A 22,388-nucleotide genomic window follows, 5' to 3' on the forward strand; every position below is an offset into this window, starting at 1 on the left:
GGGGAACTAATCCATGGTTTGTCCAGGTGCAATATTTCTCCAATGTCAGTGTTGCTGTGAGTGCTTTGTCATTATTTTCACACTTCTGCAAGTCACAAGCTCCACTTTTGGTAGAGAAAGTGTTCCTTGTAGTTAACTGTGTTTGATTATATCTCATTGTAGTATTTTCGCCTGTTTCATTTCTGGCTTTGACACTATAACGATCAGTGCTCCATCTCTGCAGCTTGTTATTGTAGAGTATGTGGCCTCAGCTGTTTCTGCTCTCTGGCTGTTTCTGTTACTCTGTGTGCCACAAAAGCAGCAGAAATATTGCACCTCGAGTCATATTTTAAACTTCCTTTGCCACTAACTTAGTCATGGCCTCTTTTAATGATAGCACATGTATGCATATCCTCTGAAATAACACACTTGTTAATCATTTTAAAGTTGACATAAAGTTTGAGGTGGCTTTAGTCGCACATTCATATGCATGCTTTTTTTCCTACAAGCAGTAACTACACCATCGATCATGTTGGCTATTGATTTGCAGACATAATAGGCTTTTCCACCAAAGTGATCAAACATCATTCTGTCACCTAATCTCTCTGGACATTTACCATAATGACAAAGCTAAGCTGCTGTAGTCTGTGTGGCTTCATTTTTATCTTTCCACATATTTGAATATTTATCTTGCTTTTTGTTGCGTACAGTCTGCTTTTCTGTTGTGTTGTTGTTGTTGTTGTTGTTGTTTTTTTTCTTGTTGTTTTGTTTTTTGTTTAACTAAGGCTGTTTGTGCCCCTCCCCCCCCACCCCTTCTTGTTTCCTCAGGCTAGAGCCAATGGGCTTCGCTCCTGTGTCATTGTCATCCGGATCCTAAGGGACTTATGCGCCCGCGTCCCAACATGGGCCCCCCTCCGGGGCTGGGTGAGTAAAAGAAAACCTTATAACAAAAAAAATAAATTTTAGATTGTGCCTTTTAAGACTATCAGATATGTTGAATAAATATTGCCTAAGGCTGATGAAAATGTCAAAAAAGAAACTTTAAAATTCCTTTGTTATTGCTTTCAAGACACCACTATCTCACGTTCTAATACTGTGACCTGAAATCTCTTTGTCTAAGTAACTGGGCTTAAAAATAGCATCCTATCTCTCATGCTTTGCAGCCATTGGAGCTGATCTGTGAGAAAGCCATTGGCACAGGGAACCGGCCCATGGGTGCAGGAGAGGCTCTGCGGAGGGTTTTAGAATGTCTGGCTTCAGGAATCCTCATGGCAGGTATACACCTGAGATCTCTTCTCAAAACTTTAATTGTGCAAGTGTAATTGTACTTGTTTAGTTTGTGTGCTTATTTCTAAGCACACGCCAATGCTGTCGTTTGTTTATGTTGTAAGATGGGCCTGGAATTTCGGATCCATGTGAGAAGGAGCCAACAGATGCAATTGGTCATTTGGACCAGCAGCAAAGAGAAGACATCACAGCAAGTGCACAAGTTAGTGGGTGTGGGTGTGGCAGCAGCAGTGCCTCAAAAAGGCCCCAAGAGGCTGACTACAAAAGCAAGCTCATGTCCATCAACATCCGTGTTCAAATTCCCAAATATGCAGCAAAGGAAGAAAAATCATGTTTACAGCCTGGTACAAAAAAACAGCCCAACATGATCTGCATGGAGAGAGATTTGTTTATTTTATATTTTTAACTGATTTCAAATTTAGGTTTAAAATTGGGGTCATTGGGGGAAAAAAACTCCAGTACTTTCAAACTCTATTGCTTAACTTGAATTAACTGGTTTCTATGATGCAGTCAAGCAGTTTATGGTTGCAGCATGCTGATGAGTTTTGCTAGCCATAGCTGGTGACTTAGCACTTTACCCTGTTGTCCAAATAGAGTCACTTCTGACTTAAAATAAACGAATAAACAAACGAAATGGCTCAGACACTAACAACAGGGCTTCATAAACCAGTGAGTGATGTCACAGTGTCTGTGTCTTCTTTCATATACAGTCTGTGTTCTGCATATTCATAAATGGGTATATAGTTAACATCATGTGTTTGTTGTCCTCAGCATGCCTTAAGACTGTCAGCTTTTGGACAGCTTCACAAAGTGCTTGGAATGGATCCACTTCCTTCTAAGATGCCCAAGAAACCTCGACCTGAGACTCCTATCGATTACACAGGTAACCTGAGATTTAAGTCGTCTACAAAAGCACATTAGATATGGAAGTTTTGTCTGTGCATGGTGTATATTTAATATGTATTTAGTATAATTTGAATGATCTCATTGCACAACTTCGGTTGTTGTGTTTCAGTGCAAATCCCACCCAGTACAGCATATGCACCACCAATGAAGAGGCCTATCGAGGAAGAAGAGGGTACTGATGACAAGAGTCCCAATAAAAAGAAGAAAAAGCTGCAGAAGAAATGTAAGTGCTCTTTTAGCTCAAGGTGCGTGCGTGCGTGTGCGTGCGCTTATCTGGGCATGGCAGAACAATCTGTGCCCAGGTAGGTGCGGAAGAGACACACTTGGGTGATCAGATGTGAAGTTCAGCTGTATCAGAAATCATGAAGTGTGCTGCCATTGATAATGTTACTCAAATATGTTCCTTTCTTTTTGAATTGAATTAACAATTTTGATGTTTGTTCACTTTCAATAGGTTAAAGATGTTTGGTTTTAAAAATTATAACTACATTACTACATTCTGGTCAAAGAAATTTCACTAGTCTGATGGTTAAAGTAAAACATTTGGATTTTACTGTATGTTATTATTGTTATCATAATGCTGTTTTTCTGACTTTATCACCAGCTGCAGAGGAGAAGGCTGAGCCTCCCCAAGCCATGAATGCCCTAATGAGGCTCAATCAGTTAAAGCCAGGACTACAGTATAAGCTGATCTCCCAGACTGGCCCAGTTCATGTTCCTGTCTTTACAATGGCTGTAGAGGTAGATGGCAAGACATTTGAGGCTTCAGGCCCATCAAAACGCACTGCCAAGCTGCACGTAGCTGTAAAGGTAGGCAAGACTGTCTGAAATGCATATTAGATTTCATTGTTGCCTCAGTGTCTTTTTGTAGTTATAGTTAGACTTTATTCTTGTCTTTTTAACCTACAATGAATCTTCTGTGGGCACCTTTTAGGTTTTACAGGACATGGGCCTGCCCACTGGAGTAGAACTAAAGTCTCCTGAGCCGGCAGTAAAAGCAGACGAGGCAGTAGTAGCAAACACTGTGGAACAACAGAAGCCAGTAGTGCCACCTGTCGAAACTATCACTGCTGCCGCAGGAGCAGCTAATGCAGAAAGCACTGAAGCTGCAGAGGTATGTGTGTCAGCAACCAGCTTTTGGGTTGTTTCCTGTACTGCTCAATGTGTCATTTTACCCACCAACTCTTTCTTATCAGACTGCTCGCCAGCAGGGACCAATCCTCACTAAACACGGCAAGAACCCAGTGATGGAGCTGAATGAGAAGCGTCGAGGCCTCAAGTATGAGCTCATATCAGAGACCGGCGGCAGCCACGACAAACGTTTTGTCATGGAGGTGGAGATCGATGGGCAGAAGTTCCAGGGCACAGGATCCAATAAAAAGGTGGCTAAGGCTTATGCAGCTCTGGCTGCACTGGAACGGCTCTTCCCTGAAGGCTCAGCACCCGAAGCTGCTAAAAAGAAAAAGGGACCACCCATGGTAAGCATCCCATTTCAAAAGTCCAGGCCCAAGATTTTTGCTTAAAGCATGTTTGTAGTTAAACATGTGGTTCATGTTGTATTTTGTGTACATCAGTTCCTGTACAGCTCAGTGGTAATGTACCATGACAGTGATGAAAGAGTAACATCCAACAAGTTTACATCTTGCGTTTTGCAGTGAAGTAAAGTTGTAGGGTCTTGTGTTTGGGGGGGGGCGTTCTGTATTGGAACATCATATTAAAATGGCAGTAAAAGCCGTAACGATTGTACACACAACACGCCAACTTAAGAGCTGCATGACCAGCCGAAGTGCCAAAAGAAGACGTCATGACATCAAAATAAGCTCATGACACAGGCAATGCAGCAAGTATAATGGCCACATTACTGCTCAAATAAAAATAAAAAAAGTTAAAATTAAACATGCTCTGTTCATCTATTTGAGTTAATTACTGATGTTAGAAAGGATTGTGTCACATCTTAAAAACATGAGACAGTTGCCTCTTAACAGGCTGACAAGTGAATTCTATCTGAAGGATGCACAACAGAAGTATCTGCCAAAAAACCAAAGGGGGAAAAACTTTAATGAGCATCTTTCTTCAATGCTCTCTTCCACTCCCACTGCTATCTTGGATTTGGTTGTCAAGAGAAAATTATAGTCCATTGTAGGGCTTGCAATATATGGAAATCTTCTGTTTACTGGTGGCAAACGCTGGCTCTCCTGATAAGATAATCTGCGGTTCATCCATGTTATGTAGCAAAATACTATCTTGAGTGGATGCTGTTAGCCAGTTTACCCAGACTGTTGAGCTGATCTGGTAACTAACTACTTAATCTGCTAATGGCATTAACTATGGCTAGGTTACAGCTAACTGGTTAACTGTTTTGTTTGCTAACGCTATTAATAAAAAAAGTATAATGGTATTGATTTGAACTCTTTACCCTTGAAAGGCTACCATGAGTAACCATTGAAGCTCTTTTCTGCGCGGAGTGCTTCCTGTCATATTTTAGGCCTGCTTATAGAACAAATTGACTGGGTTTGCAACAGAAGTTAGCGAAGGTGGTCTCTGCCTGTGCAGCTACCCTTTGTTTGATGACTATTACAGTAGTTTGTTTTCAATGTCTTTATTGGTATTAACTGAGGTGTTGAAACTCACCATTAAAGGTACAGGGGAGGTCATCAAATGTTGTCTTTATAACGTAAAGAGTTAAGATATCAGCAAATAAGGTACGGTACAACACTAAGATGAATAACTAACATTTGCTAGTGTTCTTACTCATATGGGGGAAGTCGACTAGCTGTAAAATATAGTTATGTAACATGTACTTTTGTCATTGTTACTGAAACACAGGTATGCAGAAAGTTATGCTGAACTCCTTTTAAGTGATGTTCATTTTCTCTTTAGCACACGCCAGGGTTTGGCATGATGGGAGCCCCTGGACCTGGAGATGTCGGCGCCCCCAGGGGCAGAGGGAGAGGAGGGCGAGGTCGTGGAAGAGGCAGAGGTTTCAATAATGGAGGCGGCTATGGCCAAGGAGGTAAAAACAGATCCTGGGTATACTGGTACTGCTGGTAGACTTGGTCAGTGTGCTTGACACAGTGTTAAATCTCTTGAAAATAAAACTTATGTGCTCCTCCTAGGTGGCTTTGGAACATATGGTTATGGGAACAACGCCAACTCCGGATACAGTGAGTGTCCATTTCTTCCTTTCTAATCTTGTTGTGGGTAAGAATGTAATCTTTGAGAATCTGATTTACCCCGTGAGCTTCAGAATTATATATTTTTGCCAGTTTGTTAGCATTGATGTTGTCCTCCTGCATCTGGCTAGAACTCTGGGAGATGTAGTCTATTATGTGTAAAAAAAAAATAAATAAAAAAAAAATGATTTTTTTTCCCCCAGCCAGCAAGACCATATGCTGGGTTGTTCCCAGTTCAGTGATTTTACATTTCTCTGCTTTAAGCCACAGGATTGAATCTGGTTTTGACAAGTCGCCTCTTATGAGTACCCCTTTCTTCGTTCTGGCAGCCTGTTCTGAGGACTGACCTACAAGAGCGTGACAGGAGCAGAGAAATCTAAAAAAGACCAAATCAAAAATTCAGTTTGAACAAAATCCGACCAATGAGTATTTCACCTGCCACAATTTTAAGGCAGGGAAAAAAAATTCAAACTAAAATTTAAATCTAATTTTGATCATTTTTTTTCCCTTCTCTGCCCTGTCTCACTCTTTAGGTGACTTTGTCTCAGACTGCTATGGCTACCACGAGTTTGCGACATAGATGTTCCCCCAGTCTTAGAAAATCCAAAACTGTGCTGTAGCGAGGATAAAAACGGACAAAATACTCAGTAGTTTTCCCGAAGCATCACGAACTCCCCTTCACCACCAAGTCCTCAACCCTTGGAACAAAGTGACAACTACCCTCTGCCCTGTCTTGCCAGTTCTTCTTGTCGTAACCATGGCACCTCGGGGAGATGACGTGCCACTTGCATGCATGTAGCCATAACACCTTGTGTTCTCTCAAGTTGCCGTGGATGTACCCAAACTCCTGGATCTCTGCAAGCTGCAGGGCCGATTTGTTGCAGAGTATCTTCACCCGTCATACTGGGGGACGGGGCTTGTTTCTGGAGTGTGACTAGCTGGCAGCTGGACTAGACTGTCTTTTGGATTGTTGTCAAGACCACGAGGATGGCCTGGTCTCTCTCTTTATCTTCATAACGTTTTCTTGGATGCAAATGCTGAGAACATTTCCACGTGGATTGCTTTTTAGTTCACTCTTAATGCTTTTTACTCACTCCCATGTTTTTTCCAGTTTGCTTTTAAAAAGTGGTCATGTGGTCTATTCGAAAACAACAAAAGAATCTGCTGTTTCTGTATCACATCAGCAACACTTGTTAAGTCATTACTGCACTGAATGCATGATGTTCTTATTTTGGGGATGTCTGCAGGTTTCAGTTTTCCATCTGTATTAAGTTCTGACCTGTAGCTGTTGGAAGACAGTGGATGAATTGGAAGATCTGATGCGTGTTGGTGAAAAGAAGACTTGTTCTAGCTGTTTTTATGTTTTGTTTTTTTTATGTTTTGGTTTTTTTTTGGTTTTTTTTTTTTTTAAATAAATGTGACTTCATTCATCACTGTGCTACTGCAGGCTTTGTTTTGATTGTGCGTGACAATGTATTGCCATTAAGAAACATGTAGTAGGTGCAGCCGCTGCCATGCTATGTTTGTTTTTATGACCATGCAATGCCCTTGTTTCACAGATTACTACAATAACGGAGGTACAAACGGAGGACCTGGGGCATCAGGCAGCTCATCGGTTGGCCCTCCAGCTAACACAGCACTGGGCCCAGCACAGGGATCCTATGGTTCATACTACCAGAACGATGGAGCCTACACTGCCGCTTCTGCCAGCAAGCCCCTCAAAAAGAAACCACCTATGCACAAAGGAGGGAAAGCATCTTTTCCAGGTCCCCCAGGGACAAATAGTGGGCCTGCAGGGGGCTACCAGTCTGGCAGCGGCTCAGGGCAGGGCTCCTATAACCAGTATGGCCAGGGCTACGGGCAGGGAAAGAAGAGTTTCAACCAGAACCAGGGGGGAGCAGGTGGATACTCGTACAGCACTGCATACCCGAGCCAAGTGACAGGAGGAGCTGGAGGTAATCAAGATTACAGTTACGCTGTTAAAGTGTTGGGATTTTAAGGATTCTAAGAAAAAATTTATACACATTTTCATCACTAATTGTCATCGTTTTGGTGCAGGTTTCAACAACCAGTCCGGTTACAACTCACAGGGAGGTGGAGGAGGTAGCAACCAGGGCTTTGGTTCTCAGTACCACAACTCGGTGGGCTACGGCAGAGGCGACAGCAGCATGAACTACCAGTACAGATAGACGACTGCGTCCCTCCATCTGTGAATCTCCAGCACCAAGCACCCCGCATCAGTGTCTCAAGCCTTCTCCAAAGAAAATGATTGACGGCTTGCCTGTGCTCTCTGCCTTTTCTATGTTTGCTTCGTATGTGCTTTTGGTTTGTATGTAGCACATGTGGGCACAAAACGAGATATCTGGACTTTGATGTGTCAAAGCCGAGTTGTGGCTGAATTTACTGGTCTGTTTCAGTGGTCTGGTCAGTGCTTAGTCTTTTTTAAAATTATATATATAATTTTTTTTTTTTTTTTTAAATCGATACTACCAGTCCCCATTCTCATCACTAAATATGAAAGCCGATGCTACAATTCACTTGCTTGTTCTGACTTGGTTTCCTTTAACAGTTATGTGGCAACAGCATTTATTTCCACATGAAATTTAGTACAATCTTGTGGTGTTAAACTACAGGGTTGTGTGTTTTGTTTTCCTTTTGTTTTTGTAACAATTCAGTGGACCCAAGAACAACTTTTCTCCAGTGCTTGTAATTTTGGCTTATTTTGTAATTTACCTACTGTGATGTAGTTATTTTAATAAATGGTTTTGGAGATTACTGGAAAGTACACTTTACGTTCTGGTGTTTAAAGTCACATTTCTGCTCAATGTAGCTTTTGGATTGGGTGGGACTTGTTTGAGTTAATGTACAACAAACTATGTTTGTATCAATAAAAGACTTTTATTTTGAATAAAAGCCTTCATTACAGTTTTGACTAAAGTTATCGGCTAACAGTTATAATCATATAAAGTGGGGTATTTCACAGGTAATATTAAGCAGGCTCAAAGGAAATCTGGAAACGCTACCAAAATTACAGCTATAAGCATTTGGAAACTGGGTAAAATAAGTTATGATTTTATTTTATTCTTTTTAAATGTTCATAGATGCCCCTAGGGTTATAAATGTCCTGTAATGTAGTGGCATCACTGAAGCGGAAAAGTTTGTTAAAGGTTAGTAACCAATAAAATATAGTCCGACTGTAACTATGTTATAGAAATGGCGCTTTCTCACTCATCCTTTGGTCGGCAGTGGACCAAACCACTTTGAGAAACGTGGGGAGTCAGTCTTTTAAAACATATTTATATGCATAAACATCTGCCTATGATTAAACCAGTAGCTATTTACAATTATATAGTTATATAAAGGGATGTGCTGAGGCCAAAGCGTTTTTCGCAGAAAAAGGGATGTTAGACCACCTTGTACACCATAATATCCGCCCATACTTGGATTGCCATGACAACGCAATTTTAGTCTGCTTTAGGACGGTGGCTACAAAGGAAAAAAGAAGCTTAAGTCGCTCTTTTTGAACTTGGTGCTACACAAAGACCCAGTGTAAGATAAGTAAGGATTACTTTGAGGTGTACATCAAGCAAAGTTTTTCTAGTAGAGTCCTAAAATAAAACTAGCTTTTATGGAGCTTGTAGGTAGCATAATAGGTCCAATTTCATCTATTGATAATGCCTGATAAACAATGTTTAGCTATGCAGGGGCGGATCTAGAGAAATTTTCTTAGGTTTGTATGGAAATCAAATGGGGTGGCAAAATCACAGCCTTTTTTTTTCTTTACACAAATGCTGGTGTTACATTGTATACAATGTATTATATATGGTTAACCCTTGGAGGTCCCTAATGGACATAAATGTCCATTAGGGACCAAGGTGGATGGATTTTTTAGGGATCTCCAAAGGTTAAAATACATCAAATGCAGTAAATGTATACATGTTTCATATAAATATAGTCTACAACTGTCTTATTTTTTAGCCCACACAATTAAACATTTCAGTTACATAAAACATGGGATATTTGATTTTATGTACTGTATAGTCTGTATAATAAATAAGTATGTAGCCCAATAAGTATAAAATCTAGACAGCTACACAACATGAGGTGGTTCAGTTACAAACACAAGTCTAACTAAATTGTCTTATTGTCTAATTAAATTGTTACATGCTTAAATTTACACAAAATGCCAGAAATCTGCACTGTCATGAACACATTTTTTCAACAATGGATAGTAGTAGCAGTATGTGACAAGAGTCCTTGGGTAAGACACTTCACCTATCACCTACTGGTGTTGGCCAGAGGGGCCGATGGCACGATATGGCAGCCTCGCTTCTGTCAGTCTGCCTCAGGGCAGCTGTAGCTACAACTGTAGCTGCCTCCACCAGTGTGTGAATGTGAGAGTGAATGAATAGTGGGATTGTAAAGCGCTTTATAAATGCAACCCATTATTATTATTATTATTATTATTATTATTATTATTATTATTATTATTATTATTATTATTATTATTATTATCAGTCAAAAACCTTTATATTTGGTGTCCATAAAAAGCTAAAGTAAGTATTTATTTTGTTTTATTAAAAGATTAGAAATTTGATTCTGAAACAATTTCTGTTTGTTTCAAATTCAAAAACTAAATTGCACAGAAATACAATATTTACGGTAACCCATTTTATGTCGCCCTAGCTACTCCTTTTTTTCTGAACTTTATTTGAAATTATAAAGCGAACAGTCAGTCATTCCAGTTCAGTTTTTACAGTAGACATACAGGGCAAATAAGAGTAACAATATACAGTACAATGAAATAAGAAGGATAAGCCCTAGCTACTCCTGCTTGTTCGGCCTCCGAGAAAGTGACGTCACGTCCGGTCTCTTTCGGGCTTCGTAGAGCTACAGCATGGCGGACACCGGTGTGTTGGAGACGCTTTTACAGCGGGTTGAGAAGGTGGACGACGGCGTGGACAGCCTGGCCGTGGCGACCAGCCTCGGGGTGGATCATCAGGTCATCGTCGGGGCCGTGAAGAGTCTCCAGGCTCTCGGTGACGTAAGTTTCACGAAGAAGCAGCGGAAGTTAGGCTGTCACAGTCAAATGCACGGTGACTGATGCAATAGGTTGAGCTGACAGCCGTGTTTGTTACCTGTTGTACAGGTAATCTCAGCCGAGTTGCGCTCCTCCAAGCACTGGGAGCTGACCGAGGAGGGCACCGAGATCGCCGAGCAGGGCAGCCATGAATCCCGGGTCTTTAGCTGTATCCCCCAGGAGGGCCTGGCTCAGAGCGAGCTCATGGTTAGTGTTTGAAATTAATTAATTATTATCAGAATAACAAAGAATCTAATGCATTAGGTACCTGACGGAGGTAACTTGCTACACACTTAAGAGAAGCAAGGTTTTGATTCTTAAATATCCCTGAAAGTCCACAATATTACGAATACAACATCCACTCGACTGTTTATGTTCAGGTTTTACGTGTATGTATTTTATGTTTGTCAAACATCTGTATTGAATTTCCCAATGTCTGCATCTCTCATGTATTTTCAGCCTTTTTTTGATGTTTCAGTTAAACTTTCTTAAACTCTGCCATCATTCTGTGTAGAAACTGCCATTTGGGAAGATCGGCTTCAGCAAGGCCATGTCCAGCAAGTGGATAAGAGTGGACAAGGCCCACGAGGGTGGCCCCAGGATATTCAGGACTGTAGGTGTTCCGTCATACCCGCCTTTTGTTGTCGCCTTTTCTGATTGAGGTCAGTTTTCTCATTAAGGTGTGTGTTTTTGATCCCCAGGTGGAGAGCATAGACGACCAGGTCAGGGAGAAACTGCTTCTGGTGCAGAAAGGCAACAGCACTCAGCTGGAAGAAAAAGAAAAGAATGAGCTGAAGAAGAGAAAACTGCTCTCTGAAGTGTAAGTCCTCTTGTTTAGTTAGTGGTGAATGTGTACCTTTTTCTGCCAGTAGGTGGCAGGAGACGATTAATTGATACTCAGGGGTTTCCCTGCTCATTCCAGCTTGCCTGGTATTACTGGATTCAAGTTCTCATCAAGCTCAGCAGTAATAAGAGATGAACATGCACAAAGTAGACAGGCGTCTCTAGAGGTCTTCAAAAACATAGTTAAGTGTGTTGAATTTCATTCAGTATTGCAACAGGCAATATTTTCACTTCACATTTCACACACATGAAGTCTGCTGCTCATGGGGTTTCAGCCAAATCTCTGCAATGGTAGCTAGGAGTGTTAAACCATCAGATTTTATGTCACTTAGTGGTCTGAATCATGTTAGCTGATTTGTTTCGTAGAGTTAGAAATTATTCTTAAATACAGGCGGGTGGGACGGGCAAACACATGATATAAATGTTTTTAAATGGTCCCAAAAATATTTGCTGCTGCTGTTTCCAGTCATGGAAAGTGGAAGTGGAAAAAAGTCTTACAATTTCCAGAGTAAAAGCTTTAAAATGAGCTTTACTTAATCAGATTAAGGTTGTACTGACACTCCTCTGCCTCAGCATGTTTGACCCTGTAAGTCTGGTTCATTTGATTAAATGTGATGGAAGAGGTGATCCCCGGTGTGATTCAGCTGCATTCAGCCTGAGTGGAAAATTCATCACTGTGTTAAATAACCGATGAATCCGTAAGGCATGGAAGCGGATGGCGTGTCACTGTGCGCTAAAAACAACCACACTTGCTTTGTGTGTGTGTATTAGAGTGGGCGTGATGGTGGGAGGGGTGATGTTTACATTTGAATGGAGAAGAGTGATGGAGTAAAATAAGTGGAACAAATAAAGATGTACTAAAGCGCACTCAGGTCCAGGATGCAAAGTAACCGTGTGTGTGTGTGTGTGTGTGTGTGTGTGTGTGTGTGTGTGTGTGTTTGGAATATGGCTTCAGTTCAGATAATATAATATTATATAATGATATTTTTAGGTAAAGCCTTTTATCCTTTTATTAATACAACTGCATATGATCTGCTCCCCTAAAAGCTCTATAAATCTTTTATACAGGTCTGAAATGATTCTTGTGTCTTAACAGTTTACATTTGCATTCTCAACTGTGGCTCCGATGCTTTGGAATAACCTTCCCCTCCATATTAGACAAGCGTCATCAGTGCAGGTCTTTAAATCCAGATTGAAAACCTATTTTTATTCCCTGGCTTTTAACTGTGTAGGAAACTGACACCTTTCTTATTAATTTTATTGTATTTTTAATTTTGCTAATTGTTTTGATCGGTGTCGTTCAGCACTTTGGTCTGCCTGGTGTGTTTTTTAAAGTGCTATACAAATAAACCGCCTGCCTGCCTGCATCAGCACCACTCCAATAAGCCCACAGGTGCCTAAAAGCAGCACAAATTAAGTTTAACAACCAGCTTAACTTCATTTAAACTGATGATTGAAATGACACTCTTGTCCATAAATGTTGCATCCTCTCTGAGCAGCAGCAGAGCCCCTGCTTAAGAATAATGGATGTGAGGAAACCGCTGTGAGGAGCGCTAGAAAAAGTAATAATGATTTGTTGGATCTACCTAGTTGGTTTTCCCATGTTTACCTAAGTGTAGAACTAGAGCTCCTGATTGGTTTGTGAAGTCACATGGGGAGTTTGAATAAGAAAGTTGTGTTGCTAAATTTTGCAAACAAAGATATCTGTCTCCATCCTGCTGTTTTAATGGCTGATGTTCTGCCTGGTGTTAGATCACTTAAATAAACTCCAAGGTGCATATTCTTCCAAAATCTTCTTATTCACAAAGAATATTGCTCATGAACTGTACGCCAGACAACAAAAGCACAACTAAGCATCCATCTCCTTAGAGACCCTGCTATCCTGTCAGCACTCCCCCCCCCCCCCCCCCCCCCCAGCACAAAAATGTTTTGCTTTTATTCATGTTTACGTTTGATGTCTAAATAATCCTCCCAATGTGAGACAGATTTAACCATCACATTGTGATGTGGCAGCGTGGCAGGTTTGTCACAGAGGTTCTTGTATTAACCTCACAGGATCTCTGCTAATTAGCTTCACATCAGAGTTTCTGTAGTTTAGGGAAGTGATCATGTCGTGGGTAGACATGATGTTTCTGTGAGAACATATATGTGGCTATATAGCTGTTGGTCACATCTGACAGTCTTTCCTCCTCTGACTGGTTATTCAAAGCAGACCCTGACGTCATCTCCTGGGCCAAAGCTGGTCCACAGATGGGCGGATGTTTGTGTTGTCTCCATGTAGAATGGAGGTCTGTTTAAAAAGTGATAAATCTGGATCATTATTGCAAGAAAGGAGCTAAACACATGTTTGTTTTTCTGAACGCCATCACAACTAATCTGTGTGGTACATAATGGATTTATCACTATGCCACACTAGCTCAGTAGGAAAAGAAATGGGCTTGAAAGTGTGAGGTCACAAGTTCAAATCCATGCAGAGGTAGGGCTGTTCGATATAACCATATATATCGGATGATGATATAAAAACGTCTATCGTTTCATTTTACGCTATCGTTTGTTTCGTGGTGTCGCAAAATAAACTGTTTACGGCAATATTTTTTCATCGTTTTGATGGTCACTGTAGTGGCTATATTAATTTCTTAAAGTTCTCTCTTTCTCTTATATTTTATATAACCACACTATGGACGGACAAGCGCCTGTTTTTATGCGTTGTGGTTAGCAACAACGACGTTAACAGCAGCGCGTGTCTGCTTTTTTATGTTCCACATAAATCTTTCACAATAAAGCTCAAGATCCTGTTGAGGCTTTTCAAAATAAACTGAATCAGGTGAAAGAGCAGATTATTTACGGATGAGAATTAAAAAAAGAGCCGCCAGGTGCTAAAAAATAAACCTTAGACTCAAACGTTAGAACAGGCTTTTCCCTGCAGCACGCCGTGTAATAAATACTCACAAAGAAAACGGCGGCCGTTACAACTTGCATCGGTTAAAACACTGGACTCCAGCTACACGACGCGCAGCTGGAAACACTTCCCGCAAGACAAGCTGCCCGAGATTCACAGAATTTACAGAAAATGTTACATTTTTGTGATTTATATCGTTATCGGGACGATAGAATTCTTATATTGGAATAGGAGATTTTGGTCATATCGCACAGCCCTGTGCAGAGGTGTACTTTCTTTCTTGCTATTATGAATGTTCTGCTTTATTTTATTCTAATCAATAAATTCATGCAAGAAGTACCTAAAATCCTTTATTTTGAAATGATTTTTCTGCTATGAAAGTATGAATCAAAATAAAAATAACTGCATGTTTTTACGGTCTTTAGATTGTCAACAGCAGTACCTTTCTGCATACTGAGGTCATTCTAATTTGTGTTCAGGACTGTGAAGTCTTACTGGATCACTAAGGGCAACTCCTTCAGCACCACCATCACCAAACAGGAGACGGAGCTCACCCCTGAGATGATTGCCAGGTATGTAGAGATGCACTCTCCTCAGAGTTTCAGTAGCTCATCAGGTAAAGCGTGCGCACAGAGTCCTCACTGCAGAGGCCTGGGTTCAATTCCAACCCAGGCCCACCCTCCTCTGGCAGTCAGTGTCAGCCTGCAGGGTCCTGAGTGAGGACAGAGAAAAAATCTGCCCATAAAAGGGGACAAGTCCAAAGATGTGGACTCAGTCCTAAAGGCAGGGCAGGACAGATGCTTTCGCTTTCATGCTGAAAGCGACAGAATGAAAAGAGCGCTTGCACACTTTTGTTTTTTTGCATGAAATCATATCATAGAGGATTTGGCTAAAAGCAGTATCCAGATGTTGCATTGCCCAAAATTCAAATTGATATTCTGCGTGCTGCTCCGTGCTGATTACGTGCACTGTAGATTTGCCCGCCTCAATCATCTCAGCCACAGATTAAAAATGGCGAAATGATTTGAGAGAAATGTTTTTGTGTTACCTCCCTGCATGTGGTGTGTTCCAGTGGCAACTGGAAAGAGAAGAAATTTAAGCCCTACAACTTTGAGGCCATGGGTGTTGCCCCAGACTGCGGTCATCTACACCCGCTGATGAAGGTGCGAACGCAGTTCCGGCAGATCTTCTTGGAGATGGGGTGAGCAGCTGTGAAACTGGGAGAAACGCACACATGCGCATAATAAAGCACCCAGTTAACCATCTGTTTCTTGTAGTTTCACCGAGATGCCGACCAACAACTTCATAGAAAGCTCTTTCTGGAACTTTGACTCCCTCTTCCAGCCCCAGCAGCACCCAGCCAGAGACCAGCACGACACCTTCTTCCTGTCCGGTGAGCCCGAGGTCACCGAGTGGTGGAAATGAGCTGCGAGTTCAATCGAGAATGATTTCTGATCACCCTTCACTCGCTGTTTTTCAGACCCAGCGCACGCCCACGAGTTCCCACAGGACTACCTGGAGAGGGTGAAGAAGGTCCACTCTGAGGGAGGCTACGGTTCACAGGGGTGAGGCGTGATCACAAGCTCACTTAACAAGTAACAGTGTCGTTGCTGTCACTGCATCTCATTGCATTTTATCATCTCTCTTGTAGGTACAAGTATGACTGGAAGATAGAAGAGGCTCAGAAGAACATCCTCCGCACTCACACTACAGCAGTCAGCGCACGCATGCTGTATAAACTGGCACAGCAGGTGAGACTGTAGGGACGCTGCACTGACCATATAAATCAGAGCTGTCTGGTGATTTGATTTCTTGGTAACACTTCATAATACAGCTCACGACTAAGAGTGTAATTCCCCCGTCAGTAAATGTAATTTCAACATAATGTTTGTTTTCTGAAGTAAAACATAGAGTATGTTTTAGACAACAAGAGCACAGCGTTTGTCATTACCATGTCTTAAGACCTGCCCTTTAAGCACCAACTGACTTTTTGGACAGTGAACTGGAAACTTGACTGAGAGCCAGGCCTTACGCCTGACCTCACTAATGCTCCTGTGTCTGAATGCGAGTAATTCCCTCCATAGAAGAGCAGCAGCAGCAGATGGTTTAAGGTGTGGGTTCACATTGTTTTGACGTCGTATGTGTCCAGTCAATAACTCTAAAACTCTTCTCCCCTTCCTTTTCTCCTCACACTGACAACCAGGAGAAGTTCACCCCCGTCAAGTATTTCTCCATCGACCGCGTGTTTAGGAACGAGACCCTCGATGCCACCCATCTAGCCGAGTTCCACCAGATAGAGGGCGTAGTAGCCGACTATGGACTGACTCTGGGAGACCTCATGGGTGTTCTGCATCAGTTCTTCACCAAACTAGGTGAGGACTGATAGAGGACACTGGACTTGAAAGACCAACGTTTGGAAGGGACAATTGTGCTGATAGTTGTTTATAGAAAGCCTCTTAATACTCACTTTAAAAAAAATGTAAACAAACAGTTACAATATCCTATTCTTTTACCAAACGCCTTTTTTTTTAGGAATTACCAAACTACGCTTCAAGCCTGCCTACAACCCCTACACAGAGCCCAGCATGGAAGTGTTCAGCTACCATGAAGGTACAGTGCAACTCTGTTTTTATGTAGCGCTATTAGTCTAACTTACACACAACAGAAACCTGAGCTTTAAGAAAGTCAAAAGAACGTCCTAGTAGTCTCTTTTATAGACATTTCTGATGGTGTATATTAGGGGTGTCAAACATAAGACCCGGGGACCAGAATTGGTCTGTCAAAGACTCCAATCTGGCCCACTGGGAGGCTTTGGAAAATGTGAAGGAGGACATAAATTTTAGACTTTTAACTGTAAGTTTTATAGCTTTCACCAATGATAGAGACCTCCCCCATGGTCATTCATGTGACACATCGCAATCAATAATCGTCTAGACTGAGATGTAGTGTTGAAATTGTCCTTGTTGGTGGGCTGTACACAGTGAAAAATGAGTTTGACATCCCTGTTTTTTGTCATTTCTTTCCACGTGTACAGGATTAAAAAAGTGGGTGGAAGTGGGAAACTCAGGAGTGTTCAGACCAGAGATGCTGCTTCCCATGGGCCTCCCTGAGGATGTGTCTGTAATTGCCTGGGGCCTGTCTCTGGAAAGGTGAGCGTGCATGAAAAGCAATACGAGTTAATTAGCTACAAGGAAAACTGAGAGGTCAGCCATGCTCAACACAGCGTGAGTCTAAAAGGGAAGGACGTCAGTACGTATCTCCCAAACTATAGTAGATGTTCCATGTAGGGATTAAAGGTGTGTGATTAAGTCTGTGTGTACTCATAATCACTTCTTGTGTACGCGCTGAACTGACCCACATTGAAGAAATGTAGGTTTGTTTCCTGTGGAGGATTACTCCTGCTTGTACGTGAGTTTCATTTCTATTATCCTGTGAAATTATGAGGTCAGACTGTGAGTCTCTGCCTTTCTCTTTGCTCACTCCCGCTTTTCTAACGTGAAGTCGTCCCAAATGAGTCGCTCGCTGGTCGCGCCGTCGCACACTGTATTCAGCTTGCTGTTTGAATCGAGCGCTAATTGAGTCTTAACTACGACCAACTGTCGCAGCTAATAACCGTGGAGTGAGTGAGCTGGGTAATGTTCCGTAATCCAGGGCGAGTAATCCTTTACTGCTCCGACCTCTGTTGTTTTCGCTCTGGTCTGTTAGACGCAACATAGTCGTGTCTCCCAACAGAACAACCGCTCACGCGGGCTTCTCCTCTGTCTCGCAGGCCCACCATGATTAAATACGGCATCAACAACATCAGAGAGCTGGTGGGACACAAGGTGAACCTACAGATGGTCTACGACAGCCCTATATGCCGCCTGGACTCCTGAGTACCGCCCAGCTGTTGTTATTAATGTTATTATTCATTTGGATGGACCCTTTCCTTTTTATCTTTACTGCGTAACACCTCATACCCACGTCTCTCCTCAAAGCCCGGCACCACCGCTGTCCCCTTTATCAAAGCTCGGCCAGTAAAAGCAGTTGGCCTGAAAGCGACTGTAGCACTAAAAGGGACGGGGCTTTTTTTCACCACAGCCTTCAGACAGATCTGATTTCAAAGGGCTTTAACACAAAAGAGCAGCATTTTTTTTTTTTATGAACTCCACACTGCAGCTGGGTGAATGAGGATGAGCCTTGAATTTGTTACAAACTGCCTTTTTTACCACCTTGACCCTGATCTACTATATTCAATCATCTTGTACAGGAAAAATAAAACTGCAACTTTTGGAAGTCAAAATAAAAGCTTTTTCCAGGTATCAGTGCAGTCTGTCTTGTAATTCTTCAAATGAGCGTGTTTCTACTTGTATGCATGTATGAGAAACATACACTGTAAAGGTAATCCTCCCACACATTTCTAAAAGCATGCAGCTTTTCAGTGAGATGCCGATCAGCAGCAGGACGACTGAGTGACGTCTGCGTCTTTACCAGAGAAACAACAAAGTTAAAAAGATATTAAAATAAAACAGATCAAGTCGTATCCCAAAAGGTTGATTCTGATCATCTGGATGAAGCGTCTTCAGTGGGAGAAACATTTCGTCACTCATCCAAGTGTCTTCTTCAGTCTCAGCTGACTGCAGGTTTCCCCAATCTTCTAAACAGTACATTTGCACAAGCCCACTGAATGAACAATGGGCTGTGAGGTCAGTTCTTTGGTCATTAATATGCAAATTGCCATGACCATTGATCAAAGACCATGAGTACAATTCAGAGAGAGTTGGGGAATGGCTGCAAACACCGCATTTCCGTGGCCTTTAAACAACAAAACACGCTGCGCTAAAAATCAGTCGACCCCAAGGATCAGGTCCCCCGACACAAACAGAGTAACAAAGTGTACGCTGTTAAGTGCCAGGAGGATTGCCAGGATTTATACATCAGGGAAACCAAACAACCTCTGGCGAAGCGGATGGCACAACACAGAAGAGCTACCTCGTCAGGCCAGGACTCAGCAGTCTATTTACACCTACAGGCCAGTGGACACTCTTTCAATGATGAGGATGTTCACATCGTGGACAGGAGGAACGCTGGTTTGAGCGCAGAGTCAAGGAGGCCATTTACATGAAAAGGGAAAGACCATCTCTGAATTGAGGAGGGGGCCTAAGGGTACAGCTTTCACCATCTTGCAATGCTGTGATTGCTGCCATTCCCCAACTCTCTGTGAACAGTGACCATTGATCAGTGATCAATGATCTTTGATCAGTGTTGAAGACTAAAGAAATCAGTCATGGTTGAAAACACTACATCCAGATGATGGATGTATGTATGATTGATCATGCATCAAGACAGATCAGGCTGTAAAACTCTAAATTTCAGTGTCACATAACAGTCCTGATAGCTCTTATGCTGAATAGTGAGCTTTCTGCTCATGCTAATGTTGGTTAGCAAAAGCTCACATTTGAAACTGAACTGTACCGCGACCATCAAAGAGATTAGAGTGATATGCGTCACCACTTCAACACGTAGTAATCGAGTTTCTAACAACTACCTATTAAACACTGAAGTCAGCTGACCCAAACCTTCACCATGCCTCTCAGATGGGCCGAGGGCTTGAATGGACCAAACCAAAATATAACTACTATATTAAAATGAGAGTATTTAGAGCCACCTTTAGCTGTACACATGCCTTTATTTTTAGGGGCTCAAATGTAATTGGACACATTAATCTAATAAAAAGCAGCTCAGTCAGATTAATGTCCGGTGACTTTACTCTGTCACTCCACAACTTACGACTCCTGGGTTGTTATTCTAGAATATTTTAGGCTTATTTGTTCTGTGAAGCAATGTCCATGCCGTTTACTACAGCATGCATTTCAGAATTCCTCCCCCTCCTTCTATCCCGGTCACATCAATAGTATAATACTAGAGATGCATTGTCAGTGACAACCATTCATGCCCATGCATCACACGGTCTCAGCAGTGTTTAAGAAAGGGTGTAAAAGACTACAAAGATGGTGCAATGCCTTTTTCACCCCATCTTTCTTTCAGTTTGAAGAATCTGCCCAGGTTTAGATGTTTTATGGCGAAGACTAACACGACCTTTCTGTTCATGAAGCTGATGAAATGTTTAAACTCTGTATTTTCCTGCCTCGTGGTAAAGTGCTCTTCATTTCTGTATTTTATAATTTACTGTATTTTATAAACACAGAAAGGATCCTGTGATCATCCACCACAGTTCCATGGATAAGTCGCAGAGCTCACCACTCTTTCTTTCAAATTTTTATTCATTTACTTTTATTATTTTGTAGTTGTTTTGGCCTCCTGGGGCATTTTACAATTTCTTTCTTTCTGAAGTCTGCTGATGTCCTGTTTTGCTTGGACAAAGTTCAGAGAAAGTTCAGCTCTCAGATTAATTTGATGGGTCTTTTACAGTTTTTAGGACAGTTAACCTGTAAATTTCTTAATCATTTCCTGTCTGGTTTCTGCTCTGCTAAATTAAGACAAATTTGACTGTCTCTTTTTAAAATGTTCAGGTCTTCGGTTACCTTTGAGCCATAAGCTGCATTGTTGAATAGCTGGAACTCCCTTAAGTCTTCCTCTAATCCTCGAGTGTCTTCAAATAACATTTTAATGAAGTGTGTGAGAAGGCCAGGAGGTTGGAAGCAGCTTTGTCAAAGACTCCAGAAACGGATTTTGCGTTCCTTTTTCTTTTTTATGAGTCATACATGAAGCATACCAAAATGACATTAAAATCACCAACAAAGAGACACGTTGCACTGCAAAAAATGCAAATCTGTGAGCAGACTTTACAGCTAATCTGTTGTTGTGCAGGTGGATTATAATGCTGCAGCAGATGGACAGTCTTTCAATCTCACGCCCTGGATCATCATATGTCACTCACACTGGACACAATAGCCCCCCTGATACATTTCAGACAGATTTTACTTAAAAAAAACAAAACAGAAAAAACAACAAAAATACTTTATATCAACATGTCGTGTTTTTTGTACTTATCTAAAATGTATCTCACTGAAGATCAGGCACACAGAGACAATAAGTGCTGATCTTCTCCTCTAAATCACTTCCTCTTTGGATTCCCTGCCTGAGGTTGTCAGCTTTTCTCATTTTGTGACAACAGTCTTAAGCCATGTGGTGTAATACTGACAAATCCTTTAACGTGTTAGAGACAGTTTCATTACTGCTGCTCGCTTCACAGTCACTGAAGGTCTGCTGGTAATGACACGGGATATGAGATGTGCAGTTTGTACATGCTGCGCTCCTCGCAGCCATCTCCTCCTGTCAAAGTCATGTGTTATGTACACTCAGGCGTGTAGTCAAGGTCCATGTCACAATCAGAACTCCCCCGGGATTTCCTTGCTTGTTTCTGGGCAGTTGGGGAAACCCGGAGAGCCGTGACTCGGTGGGCTGTGAGAGTGTGGGAAGAATGACGGGATGTAGGGGATGGCGGCCAGCAGCAGCGGACTGGTCTGGGGGCTTTCGTCGCGAGATAGAGGAATGACCACATCGTCCTGGTCCCACACGTGGAAGGCATTGTGAGCGAATGGATGCGCCGAGGGGGGATGGCTGCCCATGCGTTGGGGATCATCCTCGTCTTTGTCTTCATCTCCAGGTGGACCGAGCACACACTCTAAAGAAGGAAGACACGGCTTAGCAAAGGAGTATTCACAACAAACTGAAAGCTGTGAAAAAGCAGGCAAAGGTGATGCATTAATGGCGAAAACTGACAGATAACTGAGGTTTGTGTTGAAAAGAAAGCTTGAATTCCTGAACATTCTGGCTGAAAGTGATGCACAAGTGTTTCAGTTTAAGCCTTTGTAGTACTAAAGCTAAACTAAAGCTACCAAGCACTGACTGTCCCCATTTTATTGGCATGTTTATTAACATATAGAGCAAAAGTAACCTCTGCTTTGAGTGCAGATGAACTCATTTGGATCACAGTGGTGTTAAAAGTACATGCATCAGTACTCAGTGTATCCTCACTGCTGCTGCATCCCTGTTATTGTACTCTCAGAGCTGTAATCCAAACAGAGGAGTACCAAACAGAAGACCCCAGTGCCAGAACTGGCCACCAATTTTAGACTTGTAACTGTATTTTCTCTGGTTGTACAGCTTTTACTACTGGTGAAGTTCTCCCCTATTGCCATTCATTCTCCACCACAGTAATAAAGATGAATAATTAAAAACACAAAGTTCCTGTTTTTTCACAATCTGCTGTTGAAAT

The 22,388-nt window shown here is 41.9% G+C and overlaps 2 protein-coding genes across 3 annotated transcripts in view; both read left to right on the plus strand.

Annotated features, from left to right (window-relative positions):
• The window catches only part of LOC102297387 (interleukin enhancer-binding factor 3 homolog), a 14,188-nt gene extending 6,051 nt beyond the window's left edge, over nt 1-8,137 (plus strand). Inside the window, exons 7-18 of one of the 2 annotated variants that reach the window (XM_014334993.2) lie at nt 808-903; nt 1,143-1,254; nt 1,371-1,468; nt 2,038-2,149; nt 2,282-2,395; nt 2,777-2,982; nt 3,107-3,286; nt 3,369-3,650; nt 5,053-5,185; nt 5,289-5,336; nt 6,905-7,300; nt 7,404-8,137. In XM_014334993.2, coding sequence (XP_014190479.2) covers nt 808-903; nt 1,143-1,254; nt 1,371-1,468; nt 2,038-2,149; nt 2,282-2,395; nt 2,777-2,982; nt 3,107-3,286; nt 3,369-3,650; nt 5,053-5,185; nt 5,289-5,336; nt 6,905-7,300; nt 7,404-7,534 — 1,908 coding nt within the window. In that variant the 3' untranslated portion in view covers nt 7,535-8,137. Of the gene's footprint in view, nt 1-807; nt 904-1,142; nt 1,255-1,370; nt 1,469-2,037; nt 2,150-2,281; nt 2,396-2,776; nt 2,983-3,106; nt 3,287-3,368; nt 3,651-5,052; nt 5,186-5,288; nt 5,337-5,878; nt 6,776-6,904; nt 7,301-7,403 lie in introns of those variants that run through there. The other variant, XM_014334994.2, reaches the window with a different exon arrangement.
• A 2,056-nt stretch (nt 8,138-10,193) lies between these two features.
• On the plus strand, nt 10,194-18,468 carry farsa (phenylalanyl-tRNA synthetase subunit alpha). The gene is made up of 13 exons (XM_005926725.3): nt 10,194-10,389; nt 10,495-10,632; nt 10,940-11,038; nt 11,127-11,245; nt 14,647-14,739; nt 15,240-15,368; nt 15,445-15,560; nt 15,648-15,732; nt 15,819-15,918; nt 16,371-16,539; nt 16,700-16,777; nt 17,202-17,316; nt 17,937-18,468. The coding sequence occupies exons 1-13, from the start codon at nt 10,243-10,245 to the stop codon at nt 18,040-18,042; spliced, it is 1,494 nt and encodes a 497-aa protein (XP_005926787.1). The 5' UTR covers nt 10,194-10,242; the 3' UTR covers nt 18,043-18,468.
• Nucleotides 18,469-22,388: the final 3,920 nt, after the last annotated feature.

Source organism: Haplochromis burtoni, unplaced genomic scaffold (genome assembly GCF_018398535.1).
Source record: "Haplochromis burtoni strain Fernald_Lab_line unplaced genomic scaffold, NCSU_Asbu1 Contig_45, whole genome shotgun sequence".
In the NCBI taxonomy this organism is placed as follows: Eukaryota; Metazoa; Chordata; class Actinopteri; order Cichliformes; family Cichlidae; genus Haplochromis; species Haplochromis burtoni.